The 23,037-nt window shown below is 45.4% G+C and overlaps 1 protein-coding gene across 5 annotated transcripts; it reads right to left on the reverse strand.

Moving 5' to 3' along the window:
* Positions 1 to 1,012: 1,012 nt before the first annotated feature.
* ADAMTS13 (ADAM metallopeptidase with thrombospondin type 1 motif 13) lies at positions 1,013 to 23,026 on the reverse strand. Of its 5 annotated transcripts, none has more exons than XM_072882698.1 (29): positions 22,517 to 23,026; positions 22,141 to 22,207; positions 21,024 to 21,304; positions 20,685 to 20,826; positions 20,170 to 20,306; positions 19,301 to 19,384; positions 19,091 to 19,215; positions 18,149 to 18,295; positions 17,681 to 17,815; positions 16,976 to 17,126; positions 16,213 to 16,317; positions 15,585 to 15,736; positions 15,397 to 15,460; positions 14,702 to 14,828; positions 14,335 to 14,483; positions 12,817 to 12,937; positions 12,016 to 12,096; positions 11,564 to 11,745; positions 10,985 to 11,120; positions 8,557 to 8,686; positions 7,701 to 7,890; positions 6,866 to 6,983; positions 6,384 to 6,513; positions 4,735 to 4,939; positions 3,921 to 4,230; positions 3,408 to 3,554; positions 2,752 to 2,928; positions 2,229 to 2,413; positions 1,013 to 1,943 (listed from the first exon to the last, which is right to left on the reverse strand). In XM_072882698.1, the coding sequence occupies exons 1-29, from the start codon at positions 22,589 to 22,591 to the stop codon at positions 1,785 to 1,787; spliced, it is 4,212 nt and encodes a 1,403-aa protein (XP_072738799.1). In that variant the 5' UTR covers positions 22,592 to 23,026; the 3' UTR covers positions 1,013 to 1,784. The 5 variants fall into 5 exon arrangements, 4 of the variants coding, with proteins under 4 accessions (XP_072738799.1, XP_072738800.1, XP_072738798.1 ...); XM_072882699.1 differs by having other exon boundaries at positions 6,866 to 6,980; positions 20,170 to 20,309; XM_072882697.1 differs by having other exon boundaries at positions 20,170 to 20,309.
* Positions 23,027 to 23,037: the final 11 nt, after the last annotated feature.

Genomic DNA, 23,037 nt, shown 5'->3' on the forward strand with positions numbered 1-23,037 from the left:
GCATCAGGTTTTGTCCCTAGAAAACAGGAGTAGAAGTAGGACTTTGCAAGTCAGAGATGTCCCAGTTGGCAACCTACTGATATCCAAACAAATGGTACAGGGAAACAGCCTCAATTCTCTTAAATTATAATGACAACAGCTGCATTTTTTGCAAATTAACATGGAGCATACAGTCAGTAACCAGAGCCCATCTCTGCAGACCAGGGACTCTGCATAGTTGATCTGGAACAATAAATAGCAGTGAGACTTGGGATCCAGAGCAGAGTGGGAAGACAGATCCCATCTGCTAAAAGGTTACAAAAAAGGATTAAGAAAAGGATGTCTTTTCATTAACATCTCCTGTTAGACAGGAAATGAAGGCCCAGTGCCTGCATCACCCACGCACTGCAATGGGATAGCTGATATATCCAGCTCCTCAAGGATCTCGCTTCAAGAATATACTTTCTAGCTCTTCCAGGAACGGAACGTAAATCTGGAGGCTGGCAAGCAAAAAACTCCAGGCTTAACCAGCAAAAAACAACTATTAAGAAGACAGAAGAAAATAAAATTTTGCAGTTGTAAAAATATGTCAGAGAATTCACCTGAAAGAGAGCAGAAGCAGGGTTAAAACTGCCCAGGCAGAACCATTTATTGCATCCAGCGTGAAGAGCAAGGGCAGATGTGTCCAGCCAGGCTCCAGGTGCGGAAAAGACCCCTTAAGCAGTATATTGTGATTTTGAGGATGACGACAGATTGGGACCAAAGCATGGTCCAATGTTCAAGATATTAAATAAAAACAACCTGAAAAATGTACTGAAATCAAACTTGAGTGAATATTTGTCACTGCTCTAAAATACCCTTCCTACTACAACTTGTATCATGCAGTCTCAACAATCTCTCATTGCACAGTTCCTGTGAGATGAAGATACAAGCAGATTAATAGCACAGCTACTGTTCTTATCTGAGTAAATACATCTTGGCACCAAACGCATAATTAAGAGACAGAATTCTTTTATTTTCCCATAGAAAAGAAGTACTGGTATCACTATCAGATACATAATAGTAGAACCACAGGAGGGGTGGCTGGGGAGGGACCCCTGGATGTCATTTAGTCCTCCCATATAAAGCCCGCTGTCACGAGGGCTTGACCAGGTCAGCAGTGCCTCGGTCTAGCCAAATCCTGAAAACATCCAAGCTTTCCGAGTGACCTGTCCTAGAACTGCACTGCCCTCCTGGGCAAAGAAACTGTCTTGCCCTCACACATGTCTTTAGTCTTCTTGTGCTAGCAGTTCGTCCTCATACATATCTTTGCCTTCTTTATAACATTTCCAGAATTTCAACGGCCTCAGTTTTAAGGGGCATTTACACTGCAGGAGAGTGAACTTAATGGCTAAACCATAATCGTAGCTACTTGTGGTATACAGAGGTTTGTAATGGGACACTGAGCCACTGAGAAATTAAATTACTATCCTAAAAGGTCACAGCGTATTACAGAAGCAGGACCCCAAGACTTCAGTGTCCAAATCACTAACTGCAGACATGTAAACTGCATTAATACCAATCAACACCGACAGAAAATCCGTATGAGGACTATTTGTAAATATTTGGTAGTTACATGTCTTTTGCATAACCTTTATAAATATTAACTGAGATCCCAAAGGAGTCAGTAGATATTATTGTTCTTACTCAATAGATGGGGAAGCAGTTTCAAAAAGATTAAATGACTCATGTGACCTCGAGCAGTGAACAGGCAGCAGTGACTAACTGGACCACGGCCTTTCTCAGTGCAGTGGTCCTGGCCCCTTTCATTTGGGCTCAATAGCACGATATTCAGCCCAGAAACTGGTTCGGTGATCCTTAACATTTTCATGAAATTCAATTTCAGCTTGGCTTCCTGTTGATTGCCAGAAGAATTGTTGTTTCCCATGGAACACCATCGTCTTCATGGTGCTTACATCACGGACCTGCATAAAGACCAAACCATTAGATCATAGCAGCCTACAAGTGAAGTACCCACAAAATACTGGGGACTTGCAAATTGGTCACTCAGGGGGAAAAGCTGCCCTATACAAAGGTTAGAAGAAATACAGTAGACATCAGTAGTGCTCATTCACATCTACGTCTACGTAACAGAGATCAGAGTCTGACCCTCTAGGATTTGTGATTGAACTTTGCATCTGGATGGAAATTTCTGATGAGGAGATGGGTCCGTTCCCATCCAAATCATCCCCGTTAGGTTTCTGACTCACCAGGATGTAATTAAAATGTGTTTGGTTGCTCTCATTGCCCAGGTCAATATATAGGGCGCGGATAGCTATGCGATGCCGAGGAGCCACATTGATGAAGGTCCGACACACTACTTCTTGCCTGTCATCAGGCAATTGCACAGGATTCACTATTTCACCTTGGGGACCAAACAGCTGCTTGTCACAGTCTGAGAGGGGGAAAGGGAGCAGAAAAGAAAATGATTTAGAGAAGTGTCCAGCATCTCCAAGAAATCATTTAAATTAAACACAGGCAGAAAAGTTTCTCTAAGGATTTTCATCTGGGAACCTCCAAGCATCAGCAAACACCTGCAGGGGGCTTGCCTTTAAAACGGAGGGGTAGTCCACAAGTACTATTAATTCCAACACTCCTCAAGAAGGGGCTTAGCTGCTAAAAATGAAGCAAGGTTTCCACAGATTTCCATGGGCAACCATGATCCATGGAACTCTGTGGGCCTTGTCATGGGTGCCTTAATCTAAAGCAATAGCAAAGCTTTCAGTAAGGTACCTTGGTAATATTTTTTAGTTGCAGTTCTGCTGTTGTACTGAAGAATGACCCCATTTCCTGGCAGGAAAACACGCTGTTTCACAATCAGTGTGTTCGTTCTGGAATTTATCAGTGACAAAGGGAGCTTCCTGCAGCCTGTCCGCCACATCATTCGCCCAGAAAACAGCACTACCTCACCTGGAATAGATGAGCACAGGGACTAGAAACACTTTTACTTCAAGTAAAAGGCCACAACCTATCTTATATAGGTCTGGAATCAAGTAATTTCTGCATCTTGTCCCCATCTTATCAAAATCTGTCATGAAAAAAGTCCAGTTAACTAATCTAACTGTACTGATTCCAGCAAGAGGGTATATTACAGAGAGAGTTTACAACAGGTCAAAGCAAGCAGCTTCTTTAACCCCATAAAATCCTTTCATCTCATATCTATCAACAAAACAGGTCAGAAACCATTATGTAGGGGGAGGAATGGCATCATCTTCATTTAGTCCCATCTGGCAACGACTTGGTGGGACAGAAAAACTTCTAAAATGGCTTCAGAGATTACACAGGCTCCAAGGCAGCAAGAACCTTTCAGGGCACCAAAAGCACACGGGCAAAAGAGGTGCAGATTTCCCAAAGGGCCGGGCTAGTCCCCAGCACGCCCTGGGCAGTACCTGCACTGCAGTTGAGGGAGCTCTCCAGGATGCTGACTGTTATCTCCTCCCTGAGAGGACGTCCGATGGCCACAGTGCAGTCGCTGCTCTCTACACCCGTCATGTTGATGACCCCAGTGGCATTAAGAAAGAGCTTTCCACAGACACCTGTACAGCAGAGACAGATGAGAAACACATCCAGAAGGAACTACAGCTGCTGAAAAACAGCCCCCATTCCCTTCGCGGCACAACGAACAGACAAGTGCACACCTTCAGGGTAAAGCACAGGAAGAGTCAGCTGTTGTCCCAGGAGTCCCAAGTCAGAAGAGCTTTGGGAAGCCCAGGGAAGGGAGTCATTGTTCCTAGCTCAGATAACATGGACAGCTCATGGCATGCTGGAAGGAACAGCATGTTGTCCCTCCCAACCAGAAGTACTCCCTCCCATGCTCCTGTCCCTGTATGGCAGCAGGGTCACCACAACCCAGCTGCACGCAGTAAGCACCTATCTCTGCCTTTTGGTAGTGTCCTCCTCACCTCCACTGGTCTTTGTCTGTTCCTGAGGCACAGCTGGCACAGCAGATGGAGGAAGATTCAGGTCCTTGTATCTCGCCTCTTTGGCAGCTGCAGCTGTTGTCAGATGCGTGGCTGGTGTCACTGTCTGCAGTTCTGCTCCACGGGACCCGGTCCCCACCGCCTGCTCAGGACAGGGCCCTGCGGAGCAGCCACGTACCACAATGGCCTTGGGGAAGCGCCTGCAGAAGATGGGGTTCACGTGCTTACGGGTTAGCGGGTTGAGGCAGAAATCCTGCCGTGTCTGAATGCCATTCCCACATGAAGTTGAACACTGCAGAGGAAGAAACCCACAGGCCTTTATACATGTGTTTCAGTTGGTATTTAGAAATAAATACATTTATTGGCTCAGGCGTGATCTGTGGGGTTGATCTTTTGTTCACTGATGCTGTTCCATCACTTGCCCTTTCAGTGCTCTAGTTTCATCAGCTATAACATAGCCCACCTCCCTGGGGATCTTCCAAACTATATATTTGAATTGCAGAACGACTTCCTAAAAAATCTGAAAAGATCTGCATTCCACAAGAAAACATGCCAAGGACCATTTTTAAACTGCAGCCAAAACCTTAGCTGAGAAAGGTGGGAAGCAGACCTATGGCTGCTAAACACAGGGCAGTGGAAAGGATGGAAGACATCCCTAGAAAGAGTTTAGCATTTCTGTGGGAGGTAAATATACAAGGCAGAAGTGGTATTTCTTCCCTGTATGCTTTAGGGAAGTGAATGGCTATAAAACCGCTGCACTAGACACCAAGTGCTGCATCTGAACAGGCGCAAATACCTCTGTCCACTCGCTGAAGCTCCATTCATAAGAGCACATTCGGATGACACAGGGGACGCTGGTAAGGGGCTTCTCTGCCACGGGACAGAAACGCTCCTCCAGCAAAATCTCCTTGCCTTGGCGAATCTGCACACAGGTGACCAGCTGAACAGCTAAGCCAAGCCCACAGCTGGAGGAACAGGGGCCAGCCGGGGTTACCTTCCATCTGACAGAGGACATGGAGGAGAAGAATTAAGTTAGTGATGAATCCCCACCCTCTACTATCTCTCACTGTAGAAAATGCACTGCAACTCCCTCATCCTTCCCCCCTTCTGCTTCTCAGCAGCTTTCTTCACCCCTCCGCCTCACACGCTTTGCTGCCTATGGTACTTAGAAGGCAGCCTTCGAAACAAGGCTGGGCAGTCTGGAGCAGGTTTGGAGTTGGACCCAAACAAAGGGCATTCACATTTTGCAAGAAGCCCACAGACTCAAAATATACATTGAGTCTTACTCTGTGTCCATCACAGTCTTCCCCAGGGTGACACACACAGGCTTAACTGCAAAAACAATCTTATCTCCCTCCAAAACGCACACCACTCTGAACAGACAGATCAGAAACCGACCCAGGGTATTTCATCCTGGGAGCAGCATCCTGTAGCACGTAAAAAAAGTTCAGATGCCAGTGGCTTTCCAGTCCCACAGCAAATAGGGCAGAGCAAGCTCTGCCCCATTTATCAACCCCGAGCCATATCCTAGATCACACCGTACATGTGCATGGACAACCGCTCTTCCCCAGTGCACGCTCTTGTGGCCCATGTGGCCATTTTGACCTCGGAGGGCACAGCTCCAAATTACATGGCTCCTGCTCCTCTGGGCAAGGCAAACCATCACACTGGGTGTCTGCCACTATCTCTCCTGCCTTCTCCCCAGTCCCCCTTGCACAGTAGAGGACCTTGTGCATCACACCTCCTCCACAGCTTACACTGCGTGAGCCCATTTTGTAATGCCACCTGGGAATAACGCAGCCATCACTGAGTACCTCCAGCTGTCACCTGGCTTCACTGCATTTAAATCCAACCAGTCTATGGAAGTACAACTAGAATTCTGCTAATGCACAACTGGAATTCTGCTAATGCACACATACACACTGGCTCATGTTTGAGAGATCAGCAGTCACCCCACTGAGTGCAGTCTGCAATACCATAAATCCTAAGGAAAGTGCAATCAATTTCCTACAGTTCTCAGAGAAGCTATTCCAGATTCTTAGAGCATTTAATTCTAGCTGCTCTCCTTGATGCTATGTGGAAACTGCAGCTGGCAAATGTGTCACCACCTTTTGCAGTTATGGATTTGTTCCTACTTCCCCAGGGTAATAAGGGATCAAGAGGTTTTCAGTTTTTCCCTGGACTCAAACTCTAAAGACTGGATAGCTTAGTTCTGCTTGAGACTGGACTTAGTTCTGCTTGAGAATATACCAGCCCAGGAAAGACTCTGTTAGTTTTCTTAGTATGGATCAGTGCTACTGTTTTTGCAGCTGGCTGTGCTTTCAAACAAGGGGAGAGGAAGATAACATCCTCAAAGTAGCCTGACCCTTACTTTATCATGTCCCTGGAGTTAGAGAGGAAGGAAAGACCTCTCACTGGCTCGTTGTCTCCTGGTAACTGCTTTACCTTGGTGGGCAGGGACTGAGATCGCAGACTTCCATCCTGCTCTCTGGCTTTGGCCCTGGATGACAGTTTTCTTCTTGGGTTTCTTCTCTGGTGTCAAAAGCCACACATACATACTGTAGCTGAGTCTTACCTAGAAAGGGAAACGATCTTACTGCATGGCATGCATGCAAGGGTTGAAAATAAGCCAAGCAGTGTCAGTCACATCTGCACGTACAAAACAAGCAAACTCTGCCCAAGCCCCAGGCACCCTTATTGCACTCATCCCCCCCAGCTGTGAAGCACAGCACCAGCCAGCCAGGCCTCTAAACTATTCCCTGTCCGAGCCAGGCCACCTTGCCTCTTCCAGACTCAAAAAAATTGTGACCACGCTACACATGCACTTAGAACTGTAGAGGGGAAAAGACCAGGTCCCTGAGGTTCCTAGGCACTAAGCTCACACCTACAGCCAAGTAACATTTCCCTGCAGTGCTGAAAGATCTCACCTCTACCACAGGAGACGGAACACTCTCCAGCTAGAGGGCTCCAGACATATACAGTCCGATTTTCCAGCTGGATATGCCCAAGTAACTCCGAAGTCTGAAGTAAGTGTGCATCTTCCTCCTCAGAACAGAGCAAAAAGACCCAGACTGACATTGGCACCTGCTTTCCACACCAGTCCTGATCTAATGAATCTGGGGGATACTGCCAGATCAAGCCTACAACATATTTGCTGTCACTGAAGAAAGAGGCACATTTAAGCACTTTCTCCATTTTTGCAGAACATATAAATATCAGGAATAGCTAAGGACATCCATCAGCCAAGACCCCTCCTAATTCACGCTACCTGAAGAGAGATACCTGAGACTGGAGATACCTAAAGCAGTATATTCCCCATCTGTAAATGTAAACCTGGCAGTGGCTCCCCTATACGGGTTTGGACCAGTGATCCTGTGCTGAGAAGCCCTCCTCCCTGCTTGCAATGCTCCCTACCATGTCAGAACCTCTCTGTTTGCCAGTGAGGTATTTCCTAGTGGACCAGGGGTTATTTCTGTTTCTGATTTTGTTGGACTCTGCGAGGAGAAATGAAGGAGGAACATAGCCAACAGCTGCCCTAAACAAACCATGACTATGAATTGATGAATCCAGCAGCATAAATTAAGAGGCACAGAGCTGTCTAAAGTGACAGGATGAACCTTTAACTGGGCAGACCTCCTTCATGTAAACCACCCTCCCAGACTCCAGTAGTAAGGTGGTGGTTCTTAACTGGTAGCCTCCTGTGGGTCACAAGTGCAAAGCTCCCAGTGAGGCTCCTGAAGTAAGCCAAGCCAGTAAACTCACTTTGTCCCAGCCTAAAGAGCAGACATTAACCACACACGGCACAGCGGAGAGGGGTTTTTCTTCTGCTGGGCACAAGCTGTCATCCACAACAGTCTCCAATCCATCACGAAACTGAACACAGGTCAGATTCTGCTGGGCAACTCCAGTTCCACAGACAGCAGAGCATTCATCTATCTGAGATATCTTCCACCTAAATGGGAAGTAATTGTATCACCCTATTTCTCATCTGGATCATGGAGGTTTATTACTCATGCCACTGATTACAGAAATGGGTCGTACAGAGTATTCAGCTTCCCTATTTCAAGAGCCTTGTCTGGATGTGATTGAGAGAACAACTGCTGGAAATTTAAGTCCTTGCACTGACAGCTCTCTAGGCCTAAAAGCACCTAAGCGAAAGAGCTATAGTTCACAGTGTAATCACTTTTTATTAAACACTAAAATGTCTATGAGATCAATGTCTGGGCAGGCTGGGCAACTGGTCCTCTTTCCAGTCTGACTAACACAAGGGTCTCCTCCAGAGTAAGATCAAATCTTTGTTGGCACAGTCTTGGAAAGGATGTGAGCACACATCTTCTTCTGGCCACGCCCTCAAAGTATTTTCATTTAGCAGACTACTGTAAAATATTGGAAGCACTATGTCCCATTCATTCAGCTGACATCTCAATTACCTCACGGGACCAGGAAAGACAGAACATGGTTTGGGATCTGCTACGCCATTATAATTAGGAAGAAGCTACTTCATACCTCTCCTTTTTTGTCACCTTGCACAATGCAAATGAGACTGCAGAGACTGGGTTAGCTAACAGAGAAAGGACAAGCGAAGCAAGAATTCAGCTGAGCTTCCAGGAACACCAACCTGTACAGGCATGGCTCCATGGCACAGGGCTTATGCTCTGAAAGGGGCTGTGGGAGCTCCAGACACCACTGATCCTCTGTTATTTCATTCTTTGTCTGGTCAAAGCACACATGATCCACTGGTTGCATCCCTGGGTTACAAAAGGAAAAGGAAAGGAAGTTATAAACAAAGTGAACGGTTCACCTCTTTCATGCTAGGAGGATGCAGTAATTTTGCTTTACTCAAATCATCTGTGTAGGAAAATGGCATATTTGGGAACACAGATTTTCTATAAACACACAAACCCCTTCTTTCTGATAGAACTTTTCCTTGAGAGTTTTAAAGTGACTTTCCAAGATGAACACCTGTGCCGGTTTTGGCTGGGATAGAGTTGATTTTCTTTACAGTAGCTAGTATGGGGCTGGTGTTTTGGTTTGTGCTGGAAACAGTATTGATAATACAGAGATGTTTTAGTTGTTGCTAAGTAGTGCTTATACTAAATCAAGGACTTTTCAGCTTCCCATGCTCTGCCAGGTGCACAAGAAGTCAGGAGGGGACACAGCCGGGACAGCTGACCCCAACTGCCCAAAGGGCTATTCCATCCCGTATGGCGTCATGCCCAGCGTATAAAGTTGAGGGAAGAAGAAGGAAGCGGGGGGATGTTTGGAGTGATGGCGTTTGTCTTCCCAAGTCACTGTCATGCGTGATGGAGCCCTGCTTTCCTGGAGATGGCTGAACACCTGCCTGCCCATGGGAAGGAGTGAACGAATTCCTTGCTTTGCTTTGTTTGAGTGCATGGCTTTTGCTTTCCCTATTAAACTGTCTTTATCTCAACCCATGAGTTTTCTCACTTTTACCCTTCCAATTCTCTCCCCCATCCCACCGGGGGGGAGTGAGCGAGCGGCTGTGTGGTGCTGAGTTGCTGGCTGGGGTTAAACCACGACAACACCCAAAAGATGAGAAGTTTGATGGATAATCCACTGCCAAAATGGAAAGATTGCTCTAAACTGCCTGTTTGCAAGAACAAGGATATCAATCATAATTTGGTCCCAATTACTTCTAATGATCTTGATGTCTGACTGATGAGGGATAGGTTGCTGAAAATAAGCTCTAGCAGTCAGCCATTTTTAAATGACTTTCTGTAGAACTAATCATGTAGTATCATCACACAGCCTTTGTACCCAGACAGCATCGTGCCAATGTCCTCAAAGTGATCATCAATATCCAAAACTAGACTAGAGGTACTGGGAGAGAAACTGCAGACTTGCAGTGCCTGTGGCATGCAAGAAATGAAATACTCATAAGCTACAGCTATAAACAAGATTTTCAACAATACTGAACCTAACAGGTAAAGTGGGTGAAAATCCAAACTCAAAAAAGTTACAAGCAAAGCTGTAAAGAGTCTCCTTTGCAGTGAATGAGCTACCCATAAAGAGAGACAGGCATTCCTGAATCTCAAAGAGCATGACTCTGAGAAGCAAATGTCAAGAATCAATCAGCAATGTTATCTTTTCACTACTCTCCTTGTTTTTAAATAATGTCTATTTGTAAGGAGGGCCTGAGCATCACTTTCAGCTCTCAAGATGAAACTTCAGCTCAGATTCTCAACTTTCAGTTATTTTAAGTCCCAGCTTTCTCATTTTTTTGTTTGTGACTGCATTAGCTGGGAAGCCCTAGAGTGTTTTGAGTTCAGGGTTTCAGCAAGCAGTTCACCTGGGGAATCCGCTGGAGAAAAGCTCTCCAGACATAACTAGTCCTATAGATTGACTTCCGTAAGTATTCATTAATGTATTTTCTAAATCCTTGTCATAAAACTATAGAGATGTGCCAGTGTCTTCTGTATTATCTGGTAAACAAGATGTCAGACCGTCTACCAGAGTGATCTGTTACAATCTGCATTATGATTTCTTCAGGGAGACAGAAAGGATTAGCCATGGCACAGGAAAAGAATTCTAAGAAGGAAGTTTCATAATTAGCCCTGAGGCTTTAGTTAGACACTAGATACCACTTTGGTCTCAGACTTTTGATGTTGAGCCAACTTCAAATTACAGTCTTCAATAACTTTGAAAAATCTGAGAAAATTATTTAGTCTTAAACCCAAAAGTTCAGTTAAAACCTATTTAAAAATCCTCTTCACGATCAAACGTTTTCACTATCATTTTGATGATTCAGCTCATTTGCTGATTTGCTAATTTAATTCAAAAGCTGTACCACTCTTTTCTTTGGTTCAGTTTAACACTGGCAACTGCAGCTCACTTCCAGCAATTTGCTTTTAAATTCAGTTCAGTTGTTTAATAAGTTCTAATCAAGTATCTGTCGCTGATGCCACATTTCTTTCAGTCAGCCCAGGAGAGCCCACGGAGTAAAGGTCTGGGTGATTACCAGCCAGCCAAACTAGAAGTCTGCCCAGATCTCCATAAAAAGTAAAGATTGAGTACCGCTGCCTCACCTTCCCCACAGGTCACTGAACATGGCCCGGGCTGAGGAATCCACATATACGTCAGATTATCTTTGGGGACAAAGTAGCTGAAGGTGATGTCTGGGTTGGTGGCATTGCCATATTCTTTTGCATACCTTCGATAGACCTGGTGAAGGAAAAAGTTGTGGTCAGTGCACAAATCAACTCAGACTCATTTCTTAGGACAGAGATAAGAGAAGCTAGTCCCCCTTTTTTCCATCCAATCCTGAGCCTCAATGCTATGACTCTCAATTCTTGCCAGATGCAGTCAGAGTACTCACCCTGTGAATTCTGTGCACAGGACACTGAAAAAAGATTAAGCCAAGCAAAAGGTTTAACTCTGTATGCTTTTCCCCAAACAACCATCCCCCAGACCTGCAGAAAGCCTGTAGGCAGCCAGCCCTCAACCTTTCCCAAGAAGAGCAACACCATTGCTCTTAGTGAACACCATCTCCACTGGCCTTGGACACAAAGCCTGCTACGCCTGGATTCTGCACTGCAGCAGAGCTACACAAACTCAGCCTGGCCAGTTCTGACTGGCCCCTTTCCAACTGTGCTGTTTTTATTTACCTGTATTTCAATTTCTTCTTGTGTTGGCCCATCCACATGGACTTCCTCCAGGCTTGGCATGTTGTCCTTGGTGAGAAACACTTTGTATTTGATCTGGCTGTCCTCCAGAACCGACGGATAGGTGACATTCAGCGAGATGTTTCCTTTTCCAGCAACCACATACTCTCCTTTAACCTTCACAGCTAGAGGAGCAAAAGTAGCAGTGAGGTTGAGAGATATGATGGGATCACCAGGATCCCCTGGTTCTGGCAGCTACAGGCTGCCCATTTGCTAGAAATCAGTTTTATCTAAGTTGGGCATCCCAAAAAGCACGGCTTCTACCGCTTCCCACTGGAAAGCATCCCACAAACAAATTGCATCATCAAGAACTTTCCTCCCAAACTATTTTCTTGTTTTTACAAGCTTGTTTTAGCCCAGCCTGTAGTCCCTCTTCTCCTTTTCATTCAACTCACCCAAATGTGTGAAGAGTGGTCTCCGGTTGGTAACATGGACCAAGGTGGTGTTATAAGGCAGGGACAGAAATGTAACGTACTCTGGAAGGATGGAAAGAAAGAAGATATGGTCACCTTCCATTACTGTACCTCTGTCAAAAAGGCTGGGGATTACAAATCAACCCCTCTTGGCCTTAGTAGCACACTAACCATTGGAGGACAAGCCTCACAAGCAGCAACAAAGCTTAATTGCAGACAGGGGTTATATAGCTAATATAAAAAAAAATAAGGTCACAACACTGATAGCCAGCAGGCTAAATTCACACTGACCTTAGTTCTATCAGCTTGGCTTGAACATAGCGATGGTGAATACAGCAAACAAAACTGAACTGAATTCTGTGTCCTGTTCTCATCTTTCTTTTGTTCTTTTTATGTTCTCCGCTAATAGCTATACGTGATACTGCAAGAGTCAGATCAGTTCCCAAATGGATGTTTAACACCTCAGGAAGCATCTGACACAGCCCCCAGCTCGCAGTAATTTGCTGGACTTCCCAAATGGCTACATTTCTGGCCCATGTCCAGAGACAAACTATGACCAAAAAAGTCACTCTGCCTACAAAACAGCTACCTCCCTGCTAGAGATCTTAGCTGCCTTCTCTGTTGACTACCCAAACTCCATTGCCATGTCCTCCATAAAATAAAATCCAGCAGAAGCAGAAACAAGAAGTCACATACAGAAGATTATGAACACTGAATATGCATACAAACATGCAGCATACAAACAGTACCATAATGTTGAGCCTGAAGGTGAGGACTACACACCTTTAGCTTTTCCTTCTGTGTAAGATCCACTCACTTTGGTGCAAGTGGTATTATCACCCCCACAGACCTTGCAAGAGTCCGTTATCTTTTTGGAGTCCATCTGGCCATCACACCCGAATGTCTGAGCAAAGAGAAGAGTCTGTCAAGATTTGCCTATTCTAAGAAGAAAACAAATGAATGAAAGCAACATTGCCTGAGTTCCTGAAACTGCCTTTTTCATTTGTAATTTGAATTTAAGACGACAACATAGACAAAAATGCATTTGGACCTAGATCTACCACTGTACAGCAGTATGCAAAGCCAGGGATTGGAAAGTCTTAGCTGAGAGCACAAGTTTCATTTGTGCTCTCAGCTAAGAAATGTGTGACATTTTCTTTCCCATAAGAAGCAGCTCAGAAAGATTTCTCCTGTGACCTAAAACAAAGGCTCTGCACTCCCCCTCTTCTATGAACTCTTTCTGTCTGGAGGGGGGAGTTAAAAAAAAAAAAAAAAAAAAAAAAAAAAGCAGCCCAGGAGAACAGTAAACATGAATGGCAGGTTCTAAAGGCATCTTTAGCTCCCCAAACCCAAACCTAGCTCACATCCTTCAGCCTGGCCTTCAACCCCATGGAGCTCAGAAAAGAGATTCTATCCTCATTCCCACGAACAAGACTAATTTACACAAAGCTACAGGAGGATCTCAGCAGGCTTAGCAGCAAAACATGTGCAACTGCTGAATTTATGCTAGAGGCACTGATCCCAGGCTTTGGATGCTGCCATAACATACATATTTATCACTGTCACCAAAAGAACAGCAGAAATCAGAATAGATTATGCCTACACCCTCTGCTGTTCATTAGGTGGAAACGCATTACAAAACATTGTGAACACGAGGATAATGAGAAAAACATAAAATGTTAAAAGTGTATTCTGGGAATGTAAAGAAACAACAGAAAACATATAACCGGGTCAGCATTGAGCAGTTACTAAAATGCAGACAGCGCAGGGGAGTTATATTCAAGTTCATCAGGAAAGAATGCCTTTCTCATGTCCAATCCAGAAAGAGAGAGTTATACTTCAGTTTTGATTAGCGATACTGCAACAATCAATTTGTCAACTTACGATTCCCAGGTTTTACTCCTTATTTTGCCACTGACTTGTATGTCCAAATCATGTAACTTTTCTGCAACAGAGTCAGCATTTTATAGGGCTATTTATACCATGCAAACTGAACAGCTACTGATGTCTCCTCAACCAACGCATAAACCAATTGCTTCTTGGATTAGGGATGAATAGCCTTATGTACTTACTGCGTAATTAGAAGAATGTCTTATCTAGAGGGCATTGGCATTGGATGCACAGACAGAACAGTAGATTTGTTGGACTCCATCCAATAAGCTAAGAACAAAACTCTCTTCTTTTGAGAAGAGCTCGCTCTGTTGTTTGGGACACTGTGGTTTTTTCCGCTGCTCCTAGTAAACTGACTCCTTTGGGGCAGATTACATGTCGGAGGTTCACCTGGATTCCCCAGTCACTTACTCTGCAGCTTCCCATTACACACAGGTTGAAAGCCCCGTGGCGCTCAGAGTCATCCTGCTCACATCTGGTTCCGTCTATGAAACTGTCTTCGCGGCTTACCATGAATTCTTTTTCAACAGCCCTGCACATGTGCTTGCATAGCATGTCCCCTGGAGGAGGCAGACAGAAGAAGGAGTTACTCTTTCAGAAAGGCACGTGGCTGACCATCATCAATGGGAAGAAGTCAAAAGGATCTAACAGAAGGAGTATCCAGATTTCACGTGAAAACTAAAACAATCATTGAAACGGCCTTTTGACTTCCAAGTACAGACAGGTCCATGAGCGCTCCCCTTCACAAAGAAACCATGGTTTCTCAGTCTTTCCTTACCTTTGGCAAAGCCAACAGCAGAAGTCCAGGTATAAAAGGATGGGGCTTCTACAGTGAGATACAGTGGCTTTAAATTTGTTGCTGCACATTGTTCAGCCATAAAGTCCTGCTGGGTCACCAAACAGGCCTACATCCCAGAGAGAATTGTATGGGTAGTGAAAGGAAGTTACTAGGCACAGAGTCTCAAGAAGCATTTTACCCACTAGCTAAAGGCAGACAACAGTGGCTGGTAAGTAAAACACCAAAACAACTGCAAATAAAGAAAACCACTTTAAAGGGAGGCTGCGGGATATGCAGAGAATTGTGTTTGTAAGCTGATATCTTTGCTATTTATACAAAATAAATGGATAAGGAAAATAGGAACAATGTAAGAATGTCCCTCTGAAGAAAACTATCATTAAGTGAGTCACTATTTTCTCAGCGTCTGACCTGCTATGAAAGCATAGAGAAAATGCTTCATTACATGTGAACAATGCTATTAAATAAGACTGCTGTCTTCAGACACAGTGGAACAAATACCTCTCCTGTTGTCAGACAGATGGAGGCTGTATGTCAGACTAAAGATGTATGCCAGATCTTTAGTCCTCCTTCCCAGAGCAGCCAGCTGTTGAGAAGTACAGTCCCAAACCATACAGCTCTCAAAGGGTTAAACAGCGTTACAAAAAAAGCTCAGAAGATGTGTTGAGCTCCATTACCTGAGTATTGCACATCTCCACTTGGATGCTGGCGCCACGGCATTCCTGCCCCCCAAAAGCAGGCCTGGAAATGACAGAAGAACTCCTCAACAGAGGCAGGTTTGCCCCAAGCAAAGAGCAAGACTCAGACCCCACGGCCCTGAATCAGCCAAGAGGCACTGCAAACTCCCCAGCTCCCCACCTCTTACCTGGGGTTGTTACAGAACCGCTGCCTTATCACAACTCCACCTCCGCAGCTGCGGGAGCAAGAGGAGAAGGGGCTCCAGACAGACCACTGCCCATGGACTACAGCCATGGGGTTCAGTTCTTCCAGAGAGCTGCACTGTCCCTTGGAGCACCACTAAAACCAAGAATATAGAAAACTGGCAGCAGCACCCCAGTGAACCCAGCAGGGCTGGGATCTACAAGGGTGGCACAAGTCCCCATCTTTTTGCAGGCCAGACTGTAACAGAGAATCCCAATATGAATGAGGCACCTTCCCACAAGAGCCTAAGAGAGTCCCATTCCTAATTATGGTCCAACATGAGGTTGGGGTTAAAACAAAGAGCTGATAGGTCATTTCAAGTGGAAAGCAAAGCCTTTGAGGAGAGCTCAAATATCAGGCTACAGAACTGCAAAGCAACTCCAGAGATACAGACAAGGTGGCAACACCAAGAGTAGCTGGTACCGGTTTATGACTGGAGTGTCTGGCCTTAGCTCCCTGGCTGAGGGGCAGTGAGTGCCACGTACCTTTCAGCCACCGACAATGTCTTGCTGTCTAATGAGCTCCATAGCACCCACACCCGCTTCTGATCATTGGATCAGCAGCCTCCTTACCTTATTGAGCCCACATTCAGTACCATCCAAGAGGGGAACAAGAAGCCGAGTACAGCTGGATTTGTCTCCTGGTTGTACATGGCATGAGAGAACTTTACATACATCCTGGTGTGACAAGAAAATTAGGGAGTTCAGGGAGGCTCATCAACACAGCAGTCCCAAAAGCTGCTCCGTTTAAATGGTGCATGTCCTGGATGTTTGGTTTCCCCACAGCTACCCAACAATGCAAGTGAATCCCTTCATTTCTCCTGCTCCTGGGCAAAAGTTGTGGGCATGTCAAAAGACCATCACTGCCAGCTGCAATGCCAGAAGATGATCAACTGAAGCAATTAAAGTTTCACCCACCTTAGTGCTCCCTCATTAACAAAACACATCCTGATGGCAGCTATTAGCCATGCTGCATTTCTCAGACACGGGGACTTGAGCAACGGTGGGGAAGCTGAAGGAATCCAATGAACAAGAGCTCCCTAAGACAGGACCCTGAGTAGGCGTACCCAGGACTAGCACTGCCAGGCCCCTGTTTGGACAAAAGGCTCTGGGTACTGTGCAAACCTTAAAGGAGAATTATGCAGATGCAGGACTTGATGGAGAGAAGGGAAGCATTTTTAAAGCCATTGAAGGTTTGTTCTTTGCCAAGAAATCTGTGGCAGGAAAGCACCTTCCATCCCTTTATAGCAAAAATGTCCCCAGCTCCCTTTCCTGAATCTTGGTTCCAGAACCTTTCCCTGCTGCCCCTAGCAAGACAGACAGACTTTCTACCTACAACATTGCTGTCAGCAAAGGTGCATGCTGTGGCAACACTCCCAAAGGCTATTTTACATTGCTCATCTGCTCCATAGTACAAGCCAGGCTTCCATCCTGGGATGCTGCTGTCCATGTCCGGCAGGTCATTTAAGCAGTTTGTTTGGCCTGTGCTGATAGAAACATAAGAAATATAATTTTCCCAGCTGTGGGCAGTAAGGACAATGACATGTTTGCAAACTTGTGCTGAGTTTCATTCTGGGAGTTGGCTGTTGCTTTCCCAGGCAACACATGCTTACTGTGGGCTGTGATGGATTTAGTTGCAGCAGCTGCCTGGAGATGCTCACAGTTCCCTGCTGCTGAAGTTATAACAGAAACTCATTCCTGTTCTTCACCCAGCCAGCTCACAGCCTGCAATGCTTGTTTAAAACTAGATGCTCTGACATTTTAAATAAAATTTCCAGGCTGAGCTAGTGTCTGAGAAGTCCAACACAGCCCAGGCATGTTAGTCACTAACCAAACTAATTTCCAGCTACTTGAAGCAAACCTGGGTTCAACCTCAGCAACAGACACAAGTGACAAGAAATAAAGAAACCCCAAGCTTTTAACAGTTCCTCATTTTCCAAGAACGTCCTATTTTATTCCTTGTCTTTCCCTGCCCTCTCCTAAGCTCCCAGCACAGGGAAACGCTCCCACATGGGCACACAGAACTCCACCATTCCCTTACCTGACAAAGGCCAGGAATTCTTCTCGGCTGCACTGCGACCAGGCGAGGTCAATGCTGTTGTGGTTTCCTGCTGAACCCATGATGTAACCACTGCTGCTGCACCGATTCCCCTCACCATCATGGGGGATTCCAAGACTGTAACAGAAAAAGCACAGTGCCCGAGGAGAAAAAACCCAGGGGCTGGGTTCCCTCGGAGCCTTTCTTCTCTAAGCAAGGGCTGAGCTCCCTCTGCAGCCTTTCTTTCTACTGTTGTCACAAAGGTTTTCTCTCCTCTTTGCAGCTTCTAATAATCACAGAGCATGCAGGAATACAAGAAAAGCAAGGAACTCTTTCCAAAAGTTTTGAATAATCTATAGGAAACCCCCTGTTATGCCAAGAGATCCTTTTCCTTCTTCTGAATCCTTTAAACTGGGGAATGTTTTTACCTGAATAAAACATACTGGGCTGCTCTGGGGCTTTCCTACTGACCTGTGCCCAATCTCATGGGCTATGGTGACCCCCAGGTCAAAGCCGGTGTCCTGGGTAATAACACAGCTCCAGGAGGAGGAGCAGACTCCGCCTAACTGAGTCACTCCACGTAGCTCCTTGTTCCCATCAGGTAACTCCAAGTCAAACCTAAAGTAAGGGAGACAGATAGAGAGGAAAGAGCAAAGAACCGTTGCAGCTAATAAAGTCAGGTGTAGGCATTCAACTGAATTTATTGGCACCTTCCTGATCTAACTTTGCCAGCCACCTAACATTTCTTTTGACACATGGATCTCCCTGGGGCAAGATGCTAGCAGTAGGGTCTCACGAACGTCCACTGTTCAAAATTTGTGGTGATTCTACATTAAAAAATCCCCCATGACCCCAGACAAGCAAAACAATAAAATTACCTAATCCTATTTGCAAAAGACAGGGCACTATCGTCATCTCTTTGAAGAAAAAGCACCAAAACAAAGCCACTACACTCAAGAATAGCTTGCCTTTGACAAATTTAGCCAAGGCAATTTAGAGCAAGGAGCCTGAAAGTCAGACAAAATGTCTGAGTCAGAGTAGCACTAGAAATCTTCCATGGAAAACACCAGTGGGTTTTCACTTCCAGTTACTGTTCTACTTTTCTGCCCACAAAAAGCTGCAGTGGGTTTGGCTGTGCTGATCTGGAAGCACATAATGTCTGCTCAAGCCTGGCTGGTCAGTGCTTGGGGAATATTCCAGTTCCTTCAGAAACCGAAGAAACAGCACCTCTGACTAACTGCGTTACACTAAGGGCAAGGAGAATCAACCCCAACAGGAGAATCAACCCATTGCCAAAGGCTCTGTGATGCCCAGCTGCTGGAAGACCCAGTGCAAATCACTGTCACTGTGCTAACAGCTGGACACCATCAGCCCTGCTTCCAGTCCCCTCCCAGGGCAGGGGAGCTTCAGCACCTGGTGACGTAGAGGACAATGTCAGCATGCTGGGGGTCAGAGTCATTCTGGGGGTTGACCTTCTTGCTCCACTCACAAACGCTGATCAGCGAGGAGGTGATATTTGTTGTGATGTTTACCTCTGCCTAGAGTGAAGGCACATGTTTGCACATTTCATACAGCTTTTAGCAACCCCTTGGACAACACTTGAACATAGTCCTCCCCGTTTACCTCTGGTTCTCTCAAAACAAGCATTTGCATAAGATGAACCCTGAAATGAGCACCCAGTGAGGCATCTCTCAGCAGCTCTGCCCCCTGTTAAGAGACAGAAACGATTCAATAAAGAAGGCACCTCAGTGACTGCCACTACCTGTTCCCAATAACAGGGCTGCATTCGCTACAAAGGTAACACACCTGGTAACCATAAGGGGCACCTATAAAATCACCAGGAAGTACAACATTAAAGTATGCACTACAAATGTAAATAAATCTCTCAACAGATGAGAACTGTTGTTAGGCTTGTCAGATACTCTGAAGCAGAAAGAAAAATCTACATGGAAAACAGTTTCACAGGGTAGGGGAGTGAATGCTAAAGACTTTTTTGCAATATACACACACAGAAAATGCATAAACAAGTTCTTAATAATAGCAAAGGGAGACATTTAGAGAAATCCTGTAATAGAAATAAAATGTTGAAATGTAAAATGTAAGATTAATTCAGTGGATCTTGTTCAGTCTCACTGAAAGCAACAGGGACTCGATCAAGGCTCTGGTGATAAAACTCTTGCTACCGTATCTGACATACAACATTAGTAATGAAATGAAGAGCTACATTTTCTATGTGGGCTTTAAAGCTACAACCCCAAAGCTTCTAACATCCACTTTTCCTTGTGCAGCTCCTTGCGCAAGGGAAAGCTTGCCATGCAGTGCCAAGAGAAGCAGAGAGGAACACCCTGCACATAAGCAGTGCTCTGTACTAGGAGCAGGTAACCACCGACACCTCTGAAAGTGCACTCACAGAGGTCTGTCTGCCCGTGACACAGCCAGTGGCACTGTGAGCTCTCACACTGGGAGAGCAATCCAAACAGAAAGCTACTCACAATGTTCAGGTTGGCAAGAATATATCGCTCCGTGTCCTCTTTGTGGTACAAATAAACATCTGGACCTGCTATGACCATCAGCTCCAGATGCTTGACAGCTCCCTCAGCCCTCTTCTGCAGGCGAGAAGGAAACCGCCCTGCTGAACAGCACAAAGGGACACAGGGAGTTTAAAATGCAAGACAACATAAAAGGTCCTAAAGATCCACTCCCTTGTCCTGAAAGACTAGAATAATCCCACTGGAAGACCACTCCTCCAGTTGCTTGCTCAGGTTTCCCACTTCTGTTGGTTTCTTTCACTTGCCAGCACCCTTAATAACAGGCTTATGCTATCAAAATAACAAATACCTAAATGAAAACACACTAGTTACACCTCAGTGAGGTGAGAAACATCTATCAAGTATACTCGTGTATTTGTAGATACAGATTTTTCCTCCGAGCTCATGCAAGCAACCCCACTACCAGGAGACAGCTTTTCCAAGCAGAACAAGCAGGCCTTCCTCTCCATGTACGTTACCTCTTGCTGTATTTTCCCCTCTTGCAGCACTTCTGAAGAGAATGTGGGGTCTGGAGAAGCCGAGGTCTTTCAGCAAGGCTATATCTTTGCTTCTCACAGGCCTGATATGAATCTTTTCCTCATCTGCAATAACGACTCCTTGCTAAAGGAAATGAAATTCCATCTCTGAGTTATTCCAAAGACATTTGCTATCAATGGAGAACTGTGTGCCATATCCTTCCTGTTTCTCCTTTGTAATGCTCAGATTTATTAAATGGATGGTTCACACGTTTGGTGCATCAAGCTGCAAACCTACAAAGGCTGTAAACGCTTGTAAGAATAAGTTCAGTGCATACTCACCAGCTGCCCTTCACAGTAAGTGACTCTACACTTAGCCCCGGGAGGTTGCAGTGGATTTCCACCTGCAAAGCAGTTGCCTGAGAATTGCTTCAGTAAGCTAAAGGAAGAGTTCACCACTTGATTGCTCACAAAGGAGGAGGAAAGGAGGGCATGGTCCTCTAAAAATTCAAAGGCATAGAGTTCTCCCCAGGCCTCAATGGAGCAATGTTGAATCCGACAGGACATCAGCCCAATCCGTTCTTTACAAGGGCAAGTTGGCTCAGCGACAACAAACTCAGGTACTGAAAAAAATGAAACAAGACCAGAACAAGGGGAACAGTTATGAGAAATTATGATACACAGAAAACAAATGTAATGACCTATCTCCCTAGGAAAGAATACTTTCCAAATGACAACTGTGGCCTTTCGGGGCCATCATGTCAACAGTCAAAGAATTTCTATGCTTTCATGTATTCCAAAGTGAGGATAATCTGACTGGGAAAAGACAACAGCTCTGAAACTGGCTCCTGATTTATCGGCGCTTTTGCTCTCTCGATAAGGAGAACAGTTCATTTAACAAAGGCTGAGACAGTTTTACTTCTTCAGATGTTAAGTATTACTGAGTGAGAATGATCCTAATCCAGACAGAGACACTGGGATGAGCACTAGGTGAACGCACAAGTAGACAATATCCTTGCTTTAAGGATTTGAGAATTTAAAATGTATCTTTATTCTGAACTACCATCAATCCAGACCTAGCATACTAGTCTCTCGACGTGTTTATTTCAAAAAAATTATCAAGTGCATTTAAAGCTATTCTTAGTCTAAAGCTTCCCACTCAGAAGACCTGTATCTGTTAACCTCATAGAAAATACCAACACAGAGAATGAGGACCGCAGGAGAAAGGTGCAAAAAGATTTATCATATCTCCTTCAGCAGATTCTAAATACTGACCCAGTTCTTCAACCGCTTTCACACTGAAACATGGATTGCCTCACTGAATAATGTGACTCAGAAATGTTAAATGCTTGTCAGACCAGCGTTCGTTAATAAGTGTTCTTAGCATTATCAAATGTACAGGATTAGAACTAAACTGACAGACGTGTTCCAGAATCAAGAAGGAAGGAGCCCTGCATACCATCAGACACCGAACTGGTTCCAAAATAAGAGAAAACATCTTCCGCATCCAAAGTGCCGAGAAATTTCTGCAAGAAGAAGAACAGCTTTACTTTTTTTTTAAGAAAAACAAATGGATACAAGACTATCGCTTAACCGAACCTAACCTGGAAGGAACGCCAGCGAACAACTCAACAAGTACCGATGCCAAGTTCTCATGGCTTTCTTTTGCACTAAGCATGGGCTGCACAACAGCCACCCAGAGGAAACAGCTTTATCTTCTTGATTAGTGAGGTTTGATGGATTTTGGCTTAGAACACGTTGTGTTGTCTCTTCTTTTTTTTCCTAGAAATAAAAAAGGCTTCCTGGAAACTGCATTTTCTGGAGGTCAAACTCACCTCTTGGAAAGCCGACGGCCAGCAGAACCCCAAGGGGAGCATCACGAGCGCCCAGATCGTCAAGCTGACAATCATGCTGGAGGAGTTGCAACCAGCGCTGCGGAGTCAGCGCCAACCCAGGGGTGATTAAAATGATGTTTGGCTCAAGGCATCACGTGGAGCGGAAGGGAAGAGTGCAGGGTTTAAATAAACAGGGGAGCTGATCCTCTGCAGAGAGGGGCAGTCGGGGGGAACGGCCTGCAGCCCGAGGCTTTACAGGAACAGCTGGAGGGGGGGAAGGTTTTGCGCAATGTTTGCAACTTTACTGCAGCCAAAGAGCGCGGCAATAACGAGCTTTGAGCCAGTCTTAGCAGCCAAACACCCAAGGGGCGATTCGCGGGGGGAAAAGGGCTCTGTGCTGTTCAACCTGTGTCCTGACAGGCCCCACGCCTCCGCCATGGCAGCGGGGGTGAACCCACGCCAGGCCCTCGCCGGGGCAGGCCCCGGCCTCACACGCCCGGCAGGCCGCGCAGCCCGGAACC

This window comes from Ciconia boyciana, chromosome 18, assembly GCF_034638445.1.
Source record: "Ciconia boyciana chromosome 18, ASM3463844v1, whole genome shotgun sequence".
In the NCBI taxonomy this organism is placed as follows: Eukaryota; Metazoa; Chordata; class Aves; order Ciconiiformes; family Ciconiidae; genus Ciconia; species Ciconia boyciana.

What these genes read in the sequence shown, in the direction of transcription:
- ADAMTS13 (XM_072882697.1), bottom strand. Translation starts at nt 22,591, where the DNA reads ATGATTGTCAGCTTGACGATCTGGGCGCTCGTGATGCTCCCCTTGGGG. An exon ending in GGCCGTCGGCTTTCCAAGAG is followed by an intron (nt 22,208 to 22,516) that starts GTGAGTTTGACC and finishes TTCTTCTTGCAG; the next exon opens with AAATTTCTCGGCACTTTGGA. An exon ending in TGCTGTTGGCTTTGCCAAAG is followed by an intron (nt 14,484 to 14,701) that starts GTAAGGAAAGAC and finishes TGCCTCCTCCAG; the next exon opens with GGGACATGCTATGCAAGCAC.